Source organism: Rhinoderma darwinii, chromosome 1 (genome assembly GCF_050947455.1).
Source record: "Rhinoderma darwinii isolate aRhiDar2 chromosome 1, aRhiDar2.hap1, whole genome shotgun sequence".
Taxonomy (NCBI): Eukaryota; Metazoa; Chordata; class Amphibia; order Anura; family Rhinodermatidae; genus Rhinoderma; species Rhinoderma darwinii.
Window position 1 is genome coordinate 89355449 of NC_134687.1, and position 13518 is coordinate 89368966.

General features: G+C 42.4%; 1 protein-coding gene across 2 annotated transcripts in view; it reads right to left on the minus strand.

Moving 5' to 3' along the window:
• Nucleotides 1-371: 371 nt before the first annotated feature.
• CFAP96 (cilia and flagella associated protein 96) overlaps nt 372-13518 on the minus strand; it is a 73491-nt gene continuing 60344 nt past the window's right edge. For both annotated transcript variants that reach the window (XM_075860180.1, XM_075860181.1), the window contains exons 7-8: nt 747-919; nt 372-529 (exon numbers count right to left, since the gene is read on the minus strand). In XM_075860180.1, the coding sequence (XP_075716295.1) occupies nt 481-529; nt 747-919 (222 nt within the window). In that variant the 3' untranslated portion in view covers nt 372-480. The remainder of the gene's footprint in view (nt 530-746; nt 920-13518) is intronic.

Here is a 13518-nt window from a genome sequence, read left to right on the forward strand (position 1 = left end):
CTGTCAGATTTGATGGGGAAAAAAAAGTGCTGCATGCATTACTCTTTTTCCCTTAAAAACAAAGGGTACCACGATACAACTCGATGGTGTCAGATGGACTCCAGGGACTTACAATGAAGTTCGTCAAACACCGTTAGTGTCTGTCGTAATACGGATCTGGCAAAACTTCATGGTTTCTGTTATAAACAGAAATCACAATGTAATTGTGAACAGAGCCTAAATCCATTTTTTCACCACAGAAAAGTCTGAGGAGTGGGAATAAAATTTATAGCATCCACAATATATTTTAGTGGTCCAGCCATTCTATTGCTAAATAAGTGGTAGACGACATTTAAATCCATTAGAAATAACAAACTTGAAAGCTGCATGTATAAAGCTTAGACTGCATTTTATTTAGAAAAAATATAAACTGTACAGGTGCATTGTCTTTGTATTGTCACATGTACATTGGCTTTAAACATATCTATATTGGGCCAGCCTTCAATAGGACATCAGAGTTATTGTCTTGTAATTTATTGGGTTCACTGACCTGCAATAAAATTGAAATAAAGAAACATTACAAAGTTATATTTATACAAAAAGTTAGTATTTATTTACAAAAGAAATTCCTACAGTTCACCAACACTTTTCAGCGATGAAATCTCCTATTTCAGAATACCGCCCTTCACCTAACAAAAAGGCTATTTCACAAAAAATTGATCAACAGATAAAATCTGAATTATTAGTATTATACCCATTGCACTTACTTTATAATATGTGATTCCAAAATACTTCTTATTGGATATGATTTTGGTCCCGCTGGAGGTTGGAATGTCTTTCCTCCTCTGACAACGCTTGCACTCTTTGCAGGTCTTTTTCCATAAGGATCATTTGAATGAGATGGATAAAGGTCAAACATGCCAGCTTTCATTCCACCTGGCTGGCGACACAAATTGCAAAAAATTATTTATTATTGGACAATCTAGACCAAAAAATTGTAAGACAAATGAATTTATGAGGAGAGCACTGCCCCCCCCCCTCTCCCTTCTCACAATAATTGATGGGGTGCTGTGTATGCAGATACACAGCAGTCAGCCATCAATCACCATGGAGAGCACTCTCCTCATGAATACACCGGACTCTATCTACTGTATTCTCTGATCACTTCTATTAGTTAGACGGCACAATTTTATTTGTGCTGTTTCGGATAATAGGAGGACGGACCTGTGCCTGTAATATGCTGCCCTTACCTAAGGCAGAAGAAGAATCACTTCAATGTTCGGAAAAAAAATTGCAGAAATTCAGTTGACACAGCAAATACTCCCCCCTTACACCCCAATGACCTTCAGCCATAGTTCACTGCTCTTAACCCCTTCCCACTCCAAGAAGTACTATTACATCACGCTGAGCGCATCATTCGCACTCAGTGCAGTAATAGTACGTCTAGGATTTAGTACAGCGGCATTTTCCCTGGCGCGTTTATGAACTGTGATAACTGTTTCCGACAGCAGGCTATCACAGCTCAATGTGCAGGGACCAATCGTGATGGTCCCGCCTCTGCAATCGCCGCTATTGGTTAGTCAGTGACTACTGAGCAATAGTGGCGATCACTGACATCTTTTCCTGCCCCTGACATCAGATCCCGCCCTAAACTTCTCTGTTGGTGTCGTTCAGAGCAGGTGTGTGGAGAGTTGCTGTGAGAAAATTCTAATATTAGAGCTTTTTTTTGCTTCCTACACCCTCCATCCACTTCTCACGCTTGTCCTCCTCCTCCTTGTGTTCTCCTTGTCACCCCCACATTTTGGGCAGTGATCTCCTACCACTGACAACTTCCTAGTCTTCAGAACCACATTTTTTGGTCCCTGGGGTATATATATTTGTTTCCTTATAACATATAAAAAAACAAAAAAAATATAAAAATGTAAAAAACAAAAAAACAAAAAGTTAGTTTAGACAGTCATCAGCTAGTTAGTTTAGTATTAGGGTTAGTTAGTGTCAAGAAACCATCAAAAAGCGTAGTTAGGTATAGCATCAGGGAATTTAGCGTCAGAAATCCGTAGTTAGGTTTAGGCTGGATTCACACGAGCACATTACGTCCGTAATGGACGGAACGTATTTCGGCCACAAGTCCCGGACTGAACACTCTGCAGGGAGTCGGGCTCCTAGCATCATAGTTATGTAAAATGCTAAGAGTCCCTGCCTCTCAATGGAACTACTGTCCTGTACTGAAAACATGATTACAGTACGGGACAGTTGTCCGGCAGCGAGGCAGGGACTCCTAGCTTCGTACATAACTATGATGCTAGGAACCTGGCTCCCTAGAGTGTGTTGGGTCCGGGACTTGCGGCCGAAATACGTTCCGTCCATTACGAACGTAATGTGCTCGTGTGAATCCAGCCTTAGCGTTAGGGATCCATCACCGTAGTAAGGTTTAGCGTCAGGGAAGTTCACGTAATATCTAGTTAGGTTTAGTGTCAGGGAAGCTTGAAATAGTCTAGTTAGTTTTAGTGTCAGGGAATCGTCATCGTAGTTAGGTTTAGCGTCAGGGAAGCTCGGAATAATCTTGTTAGGTTTAGTGTCAGGGAATTGTCGCTGTAGATAGGTTTAGTGTCAGTTCTGGGGACTGCTCTTGAACATGGGGCTTCTGAAAAAGCCATCCATTAGGGCCAACTGGAGCACAGACATGTTATACCACACCCGATGTACCGCATGGCCATGTCCAGGATGCGCTATGAGGCAATACTTCGCTTTTTACATTATGCTGATAATGAGCAGTGCACACCCCGAGATGACCCCAGTTTTGACCGTTTGTTTAAACGGAGACCCATATTAGATCATTTCAGTGCCCGGTTTGCCCAAGCATACACCCCCGAGAAGTGTATTTCTATTGATGTGTCCCTGGTACATTTTAAAGGAAGCTTCAATTCCGCCAGTACCTGCCGAATAAGACGGCAAGGTATGAAGTTGTATAAGCTGTGCAAGAGTGCATCAGGGTATACTTACAAATATAGTATATATGAAGAAAAGGACACCAGTATTCAGCACCCAGAATGCCCCCCCTTACTGGGATTAACGCAAAAATTGTGTGAGATTTGGTGCACCCACTGCTAGACCAGGGTTATCACTTCTAGCTGGATAATTTTTATACCAGCATCCCACTCTTCAAGTGCCTCACCAGGAAGGGGGGGGGGCACCTAGTACTTCTGGAAGCAAGGCAATACGCACAGTAATGCCGCATGCACATGACAGAGTTCTGGGAAAAAACTGTGGGTCAAAATGGTCTCAATACCAAAAAATGAATTCCTTGATGGGTGTAGTTTCCAAAATGGGGTACTTTTGGGGTCGTTTTCTATGTTTTGACACCACAAGACCTCTTCAAACCTGGCATGGTGTCTAAAATATATTCTAATAAAAAAAAAAAAGAGGCCCCAAAATCCTCCTTTGCTTTTGAGGCCTGTGTTTTAGTCCAGTAGCACACTCGAGCCACATGTGGGACATTTCTAAAAACTGCTAAATCTGGGCAACAAATATTAAATTTACAAATTTTACCTCTACTCTGCCTTAATTCTTGTGAAACGCCTGAAGGGTTAATAAACGTTCTAAATGCTGTTTTAAATATTTTAGTCCAGTTTTTAAAATGGGGTGTTTTATGGGGGGTTTCCAATATATAGGACTTTCAAATCCACTTCAGAACTGAACTGGTAGCTAAAAAAAAAGGCTTTTGAAATTTCCTTGAAAATATGAGAAATTGTTGCCAAAGTTCTAAGCCCTAAGAAATCCAAATAATGTAACCCTTAATCTAATGCTTTGTATCACACGCATATAAAAAAAACAAATGAGGACAAGACACAACCTTTTGGCATACAAATTAATATAAGTTTTTATTGAATAGCTTTACTAAAATATACAAGCATGTATAACGTTTAAAATAATACAAAACATGCAACCTTCACAATAAGACAGAGAAAGAAGAAATGCGGTAGTTGTACTGGGAATAAAGACTGTGTCAAAGCTCTAAACCTTGCAACGTCCTAAAAAAATAAAAGAATGTTAAAAAAAAAACTATGCCAACATAAAGTAGACAGATGGGAAATGTTAATTAGTAACTATTTTGTGTGGCATAACTATTCCCCTTACACGCAGATACATTTAAATTCAGAAAATGCTAATTTTTGCAAATTTTCTCTAGCTTTTGCAATTTTTTACAAAGAAAGACTAAATGTATCGACCAGATTTTACCATTAACATAAAGTACAATGTGTCATGAGAAAAAAAAATAAGAATCGCTTGGATTAATAAATAGCATTCCAAAGTTATTACCAGATAAAGTGACATGTCAGATTTCAAAAAGGCCAAAACTAGGCCGCGTCATTAAAAAGTTAAAAAGGACAAGAACAGGCTGATAAGTCAAAGCATGTGGACAGCTTTTGCATAATTTTATACTTGTTGGTTGTGTTACAATTGTTCACAATTCTGAAACATGAAATGTGATTTTACATACTGGGCAAGGTAGATTTAGTATTTGGTGCCCTAATCACAATACTCCATTAACCCCTTCCTGCTGCAGCCACTTTTGACCTTCCTGACGGAACCTAATTTTTCAAACCCGACATGTGTCACTTTATGTGGTAATAACTTTGGAATGCTGTTACCTATCGGAGCAATTCTGAGATTGTTTTCTCGTGACATATTCTACTTTATGTCATAGGTAAAATTCGGTCAATACATTCAGCATTTAGTGGAAAAACACCAAAATTCTGAGAACATTTGCAAAGATAAGCAATTTTCGAAATTTAAATGTTATCTGCTTGTAATACAGTTATACCACACAAAATAGTTACTATTTAACATTTCCCATATGTCTACTTTATGTTGGCATTGTTTTTTGAACATCCTTTTATTTTTTGGGGACTCAACAAGGTTTATAAGTTTAGCAGAAATTTCTCACATTTTCAAGGAAATTTTATAAGCCTATTTTTTTAGCGACCAGTTCAGGTCTGAAGTGGCTTTGAGGGGCCTATAAATTAGAAAGCCCCATAAATTACCCCATTTTGAAAACTGCACCCCTCAAAGTATTCAAAACAGCATTTAGAAAGTTTCTTAAACCTTTAGACGTTTCATAGGAATTAAAGGGGTTGTCCGAGATACCATCATATTTTCAAAAACCCCTTTAATGCATGTAAGTTATAAATGTAAATACATTTGTAATATACTTACGTTTTCCAAAGTGGCCCTGTTTCCAGATCCTGCCATGGGGAACTTGACTGGTGACGTCACTCTCTGCTCTGGCTCTGCCGCTTTGTTGATCTTGAATTCTTTCCTGGGTATACGACAGTCACTTGTGAGGTGGTGTATATTGGCTTGTTCTGTTTAAACGCGCATGCGCGGCCCCTGCTGTTATCTCGTGAACAGCAGGGACCGCGAGAACAGCAGTGACAGCGCATGCGCATTACGGACTGTGAAGCAGAACAAGCCGATATACACCACGTGACAAGTGACGTGTCGTATACCATCTGAGGTCTCTCTGGTACGAGACCATGTGATCGGGATACGACACGACAGTGGAAGAGGCTGAAATTGTGACGTTAGAGCTCATGTTATCAGAAGGAAATAGCAGCCAGAGCGGAGAACAGAAGCAAGATTGCACGGGTAAGTATTGTGAGACAGTGACAGGTAAAGTCATTGAGGGAAGGTACATTTCCCCTAGAATCCTGTCATATGTATCCTAGGCTCCAGGGAATGAGTATTTTTTGCAATAGAAAGCTCTAGCTTTCCAATCTCGGCTTAAGGAAAAGCCGGAAAAAGGGCCTGGAGTTGGATTGGGGAAGAGCAGGGCGGGTTTCCCAATCCCTAGTCCATCTCTGTTTGTAGGACAAGGCTGCTGCTCAATTAGCTGCACCTGCAGCCTGTGTATAAAAAGGTGCAGACACAGTGTGTGTCAGTCTCACCCCTGACTCAGACCGGAGACTACTAAGTCTGGAGTAGCCTGTATTCTATGTGAGTAAAGACCTGTGTTACTTTGTGTCCAGTGCCTGGTAGGAAGGCACTTGGTATAGTTAGATAATATCTTGTTTAGTTAGTGCTCAGGCGAGCAGGATTTATTTTGTATTTTGCCTTGTTGTACAAGAGGCTGTTTCTTTGACAAGAATAAAACACAGGCAAAGCCCTGTTATGAACTTTAATGCACGGTGTCCCTGTCTCTGGCTACTAAGAAACCGCTGTACCAACTTCTCCTGATGCTAAACCCCCACATATGGTGGAGAATGCGGGCACGGTCTTAAAGAGACATACACCTATTCAAAAGGACTTTTGCTGCTCCAAGCGGAAAATCGTTGCTAGGGGCAACAACACAATTTTTTTTGCCCCCGAGAGTGCTTGGAAGCGTATGTCTTGGGTGAAGGCGGCAACAGGGCTAGAAAAAGAGACTGTTAAAATGGATGAAATACTTAAACAGCTGATTCAGGCTAATATCAACCAAGAGAAGATAAGCACAGCTCTGCAAGAAGCCAGCGCGACTCAGCGAATGGTGCATGAGGAAGCCATGCGTGCACAGGCTGAAACCAATATTCTGCTGGGTGAAGCCCACAGACTGGCCTTAAAAGAACAGCAGCAAATTAATCGCCATTTGCAAGACCAAATTCAGGCCTCAGTGGAGAGGTCAGCGGGGCCTCATGGTTTGCGCCAAACCACTTGTGCAGCGGTACAGACATCTCTGCAGAAGATGACACCCACCGACGACGTTCAGGCCTATCTCATGGTGTTTGAGCGAGTGGCAGAACGAGAGAAGTTATCTTCAGATCAGTGGGCAGCAGTGGTGGCACCTTTCCTAACCGGAGAGCCGCAAAAGGCGTACTTTGATCTCAATGAGCAGGATGCCAAGGATTACTCCAAGCTGAAGGGTGAGATCCTTGCCCGTCTGGGTGTTAATATGAATGTGCGTGACGGGTGCACAACTGGACTTTTGTGGAACACCTACCTGCCCGATCACAAATGTATGATCTTGTCCATCTTGCAAGGAAATGGCTACAGCCAGAGGAATCAACCCCTGCGCAGATCGTGGAGAGAGTGGTGCTTGACAAATACATCCGCTCCTTACCACCGAAGGTTCAGCGTTGGGTCGGTCAAGGAGATCCTACAGATGTGGAACAGCTGGTGAACCTGATTGAAAGGTACAGAGCTACTCAGGATCTACTCCAAGAAGTACCGCCTGGATGTTCTAACCCCAGGAACAGCAAATCGTGCGGAGCACCCGGTAAGACTGTTCCATTTACTAGAGGGGTGAGAAATGTCTTTAAGGGAGGTGGCTCAGAAGGGGAGCAGACGGAGGGAAGAAATCCCAGAGAGACACTGAAGGCCAGACCAGGGTCTCAAGTTGGGGACCGGGGCCGCATACAGTGCTGGCGGTGTTATGGACCTGGGCATATTGCTGCCAATTGTCCCCTGACTACTGAGCCAATGGAGTGTGATGCAGCAAGGCGAATATCCTTGTTTGCACGTCCTGTTTGTTCTGCTGAGACGGTTTACGAGACTGAACAACAAATGTGTGTCGTAAAAGTGGAAGGGTGTACTGTGAGTGCCTTGCTGGATTCTGGGAGTCTGGTTACCCTGGTGCATGCCAGCCTGATAGACCCTGGAACATTCAGAGGACATAGTATAAGGGTCCTGTGCATTCATGGGGACACTAAAGAATACCCCACCGCTTTGTTCACTCTAGAGACTTCCTGTGGAACCGCTTGCCATGAAGTGGGTGTGGTCAAGTCCCTGATGCACAGTGTGATCCTGGGGAGAGACTTCCCAGTGTTCTGGGACTTGTGGAGGAAGAAAGATGTAACCTCCACTGTAAATGTTAATGATGGTATTAATGTGTGCGCTGTGATTAGCCCAGAACCCTTTAACCAGGATGCTGAGGTGCCAGCAGTAGGGGTGACCACTGAGCCAGATAAATTTCCTCTGGCTGTTTTTGCTGGTGAAACAGATGAGCAGGAGGAAATTTCTGAAATACCAGAGTTAAATGTATCACGTAACAATTTTGGGACTGCTCAACTTAGTGATCCCACATTGGTAAAAGCCAGGGAAAATACTAAGGTATTAAATGGAGTGCCTCAAGATCCAGGGGCTGATAAGGTGTTTCCACACATGGCGGTTAACCAGGATTTGCTGTATCGGATAGATAACATACGTGGGGAGGTTATTGAACAGCTGGTGATACCCCAACCGTATCGTAGAACGGTGTTGGACCTGGCTCATAAACACGTGCTGGGGGGACATCTAGGTTGCGAAAAGACCAGAGAGCGTATCTTACAACGGTTCTTCTGGCCGGGGGTATGTACGGAAGTTCAGAGGTATTGCGAGTCCTGCCCGGAGTGTCCGATAACGGCTCCTATGCCACATTTTAGGAGTCCGCTGGTGCCTTTGCCTATCATTGTGATCCCTTTTGAAAGAATTGCCATGGATCTGGTCGGCCCTTTAGTCAAATCCTCTAGAGGACATCAATATATCCTAGTGGTGTTGGACTATGCCACACGCTACCCTGAGGCAGTCCCATTTCGAAATTCCTCTTCAAAAGCCATTGCAAGAGAGTTGTTTTACATGTTTTCCCGTACTGGTTTACCTAAGGAAATCCTTACCGATCAGGGAACTCCCTTTATGTCCAAAATCACCAAGGAATTATGTAAACTGCTGAAAATTAAACACCTGCGTACCTCTATATATCACCCTCAAACTGATGGTCTTGTCGAAAGATTCAATAAGACATTAAAAGGCATGTTGAGGAAGGTGGTTAGTAAGGATGGGAAGTATTGGGACTGTCTTCTGCCCTATTTGATGTTCGCTGTACGTGAAGTTCCTCAATCATCCAGAGGGTTTTCTCCTTTTGAACTTGTATACGACAGACAACCCCGTGGTCTCCTGGACATAGCCAAGGAAACCTGGGAGCAAGTGTCCACACCTTATGAGTGTAATTGAGCATGTCACGTTGATGCAATGCCGAATCGCTGCGGTCATGCCGATAGTTAAGGAACACTTGGAGCAAGCTCAGGATGCTCAGAGCAGGGTATATAACCGAACTGCTAAAGTTAGAAATTTTAACTCTGGTGATTGAGTGTTGGTCTTAGTGCCAACCATAGAAAGCAAATTTCTTGCTAGATGGCAAGGGGCGTATGAGATAATTGAAAAGGTGGGGGATGTAAATGATAAAGTTTACCAACCAGGTAAAAGGAAGACAGTGCAGTTATACCATGTAAACTTAATTAAGCCATGGAAAGAAAGAGAGACCCTCGTAGCAGTAAGTACCCCCTATAGTCTTAATCCAGATGTGTATGTGTCAGAATCCCTCGCAAAGCCACAGAAACAAGAGACAAAAGAGTTTGTGCAGAGAAACACAGACGTGTTTTCAGAACTGCCAGGACAGACTAGTATAATAAAACATGACATTGTGACCGAGCCTCAGGTTCGGGTCCACTTGAAACCCTACAGAGTCCCTGAAGCTCGCAGACAAGCCATATCTGAGGAGGTCAAGAAAATGCTAGACCTTGGGATTATTGAAGAGTCAAAAAGTGAGTGGTCAAGTCCCATTGTATTGATACCAAAACCAGATGGGTCATTACGTTTCTGTAATGACTTCCGCAAGTTTAATGAGATGTCAAAGTTTGACGCGTACCCAATGCCAAGAGTTAACGAGTTAATAGAGAGACTGGGCAATTCAAGGTATTTTTCAACACTTGATTTAACCAAAGGCTAATGGCAAGTACCCCTCACGGAGGGCGCCAAAGAGAAAACTGCGTTCATCACCCCGGATGGTCTGTTTCAATATATTTGTTTACCATTTGGGCTACATGGGGCTCCAGCGACCTTTCAAAGGTTAATGGACATAGTCCTCAAACCCCATCGTCGGTATGCTTCGGCATATCTGGACGACATTATAATCTTTAGTGATAACTGGGAAAGCCACTTACCAAAAGTACAAGCAGTACTAAACTCCCTCAGAGTCGCGGGGTTAACAGCAAACCCAAAGAAATGTTCCTTAGGCTTGGAGGAAGCACGGTATCTGGGGTACATAATTGGGAGAGGGGTGATAAAGCCACAGGTCAACAAAGTTGAGGCTATCCAAAACTGGCCCCAGGCCTCAACCAAAAAGCAGGTCAGAGCTTTCCTAGGAATTGTAGGTTATTACCGCAGGTTCATTCCAAACTTTGCCAGCACAGCAGCGCCCCTGACAGATCTTACCAAGGGAAGTAAGTCTGTCATGGTCAAGTGGGACACAAAGGCTGAAAGCGCCTTTTAAGAGTTGAAACTGGCCCTGTGTAACCAACCAGTCTTAGTCACTCCTGACTTCAAAAAGGAGTTTGTTGTCCAAACTGATGCTTCTGATGTGGGGCTCGGAGCAGTTCTGTCACAAGAGGTGGGTGGTGAGGAACATCCTGTGACCTATTTGAGCAGAAAGCTTACCCCGGCTGAGAAAAACTATAGCATAGTTGAACGTGAGTGCTTGGCAATTAAGTGGGCACTTGAGTCCCTGAGATATTATTTATTGGGTCGTCGGTTTAGGTTGGTTACAGACCACTCTCCTCTTACGTGGATGTGTCAAGCTAAAGAGAGACATTCAAGAGTTACACGGTGGTTTCTTACTTTGCAGAACTTTAAATATACTGTGGAACACAGAGCAGGAAAACTGCAGGGCAATGCTGACGCTTTGTCTAGGACACACTGCCTTGTAGCTAAATGTGTCCGATCCCACGGGCTCGAACAGAGGAAGAGGGTATGTGAGACAGTGACAGGTAAAGTCATTGAGGGAAGGTACATTTCCCCTAGAATCCTGTCATATGTATCCTAGGCTCCAGGGAATGAGTATTTTTTGCAATAGAAAGCTCTAGCTTTCCAATCTCGCCTTAAGGAAAAGCCGGAAAAAGGGCCTGGAGTTGGATTGGGGAAGAGCAGGGCGGGTTCCCCAATCCCTAGTCCATCTCTGTTTGTAGGACAAGGCTGCTGCTCAATTAGCTGCACCTGCAGCCTGTGTATAAAAAGGTGCAGACACAGTGTGTGTCAGTCTCACCCCTGACTCAGACCGGAGACTACTAAGTCTGGAGTAGCCTGTATTCTATGTGAGTAAAGACCTGTGTTACTTTGTGTCCAGTGCCTGGTAGGAAGGCATTTGGTATAGTTAGATAATATCTTGTTTAGTTAGTGCTCAGACGAGCAGGATTTATTTTGTATTTTGCCTTGTTGTACAAGAGGCTGTTTCTTTGACCAGAATAAAACACAGGCAAAGCCCTGTTATGAACTTTAATGCACGGTGTCCCTGTCTCTGGCTACTAAGAAACCGCTGTACCAACTTCTCCTGATGCTAAACCCCAACAGTATATTATGCAATTGTAAATATGTGCAATGTGGTTTTAAATGTACAAAAAAAATAAATCTCGGACAACCCCTTTAAAGCAAAGCGGAAGTGAAATTTACAAATGTAACTTTTTTTGCAGAAATTCCATTTTAATCTATTTTTTTCTGTAACCCAGAAGGTTTTAACAGAGAAACACAAATCATTATTTATTGCCCAGATTCTGGAGTTTTTAGAAATATCCCACAGACCTCAGAAACAAAGAAGCGCCTAGTGGATTTTGTTAGAATTTGGTTGTGAAAATAAAAATTACTTTTTTTTTCCCAATTAGATGTCGTTTAGCTAAAAAAAAACGATTTCCAGAAGGAATAAAGGAGAAAAAGCCCCCCAACATTTGTAAATCAACTTCTTTAGGGTAAGGAAATACCCCATATGTGGTCATAAACTGCTGTTTGGGCACACGACAGGGCTCAAAAGGGAAGGAGCGCCATTTGGCTTTTGGTGCGCAGATTTTGCTGGATTGGTTTCTCGGCACCATGTCGCATTTGCAAAGCTCCTAACGTACCAGTACAGTGCAAAGGTGATTCAATTTTTGAAACTACACCCTTTGAGGAATTCATCTAGGTGTGTAGTGAGCATTTTGACCCCACAGGTATTTCATAGATTTTATTAGAATTGGGCAGTGAAAATAAAAAATTAAAATTCCAATAAAACATAGCTTTAGCTAAAAATGTTTCATTTTCTCAACTAATAAAAGAATAAAAAGAACTTCAACATTTGTAAAGCAATTTCTCACGATGTTTGGACACACGGCAGGGCTCAGAAGGGAAGGAGCGCCATTTGGCTTTTGGAGTACAGATTTTGCTGGATTGGTTTCTGGGCACTATGTCGCATTTGCAAAACCCCTGGGGGACCAAAACAGTAGAAATCCCCCAGAAGTGACCGTATTTTGGAAATTATACCCCTCAAGGTATTCCCCTAGGGGTGTAGTAAGCATGTTAACCCTAGGTTTTTTCCATTCCAATCTTGCAGAGTGCAAATGGCAATTTTTCCATATATATATATATGCCATTTCAGTGTCCAATATGTGGTGCCCAGCTTGTGCCATTCATGAAAACACAGCTGTCTAATTATGCTTTGTTTCCCAATTTTAGAAACACCCTACATGTGACCCTAACCTTTTGTCTGGACATTCAACAGGGCTCAGAAGTGAAAGAGTACCATGCGAAATTGAGGCCTAATTTGTCGATTTACAAAGTATTGCTTCACAATTGCAGAGGCTCTGATGTGAAATAATAAAATACATTTTGGAAACTACACCTCTCAAGAAATTTATTAAAGAGTTTTGTCAGCATTTTCACCCCAAAGGTCTTTTCCATAAATGATTGTGCTGCGCATGGTGCAAAGTATACATTTTAATTTTTCCTTACATATGCTATTTCAGTTTGTGCCACTGGAGACACACACCCCAAAATTGTTAAAAGGGTTCTCCCGGGTATGACGATGCAATATACGTGGAAGTAAACTGCTGTTTGGGCACAGTGTAGGGCTCAGAAGGGAACACCATTCGGCTTTTGGAGTGCGGATTTTCCTTTGTAGTAGTTTCATTTGGAGTATTACTGGTGTTACAGTTTATAATGTGGGGGCATATGTAAGCTGGGCAGAGTATATCAGCGCATAATCAGATAATATAACAGTGGGGTAAAAAAAAAATATAATAATCCATAGATGTTTATTATGCTGTGAAGCAATCCTTCATGCACAGGCGAGTGTCCTTTCTTATCCTTTTTTTGATACACACTCTGCACCTTTGCAGCTTGGGGAATTTTGCTGGGAAAGTGTTGTCCTGGTATAATACGGGCACCCTCGCTTCCAGCAGCTATGTATGAGCCCTCCCCTTCCTGGTTCCCTAATTTTAGGGCCTTGATAAATAGAAGAAATGTTCACCTTGGACCTACACAACTGCATTATTTTTCTTTCCTGAGTTATGGAAGCCTTAAGTTATTATATATTTTTTTATAGACCGAATGCTATGAGGGCTGTTTTTTGGTTTTTTTTGCGGGACAAGCTAGAGCGTTTATTGGTACATGCGACTTTTTCATCAGTTTTATCCTATTTTTTGTGAGGCAAGTTGACCAAAAAACAGCAATTCAGTTTTTTTTAGTGGTTTGTTGTTTTTTTTTTACAGCGTTCACCATGCCTTTTAG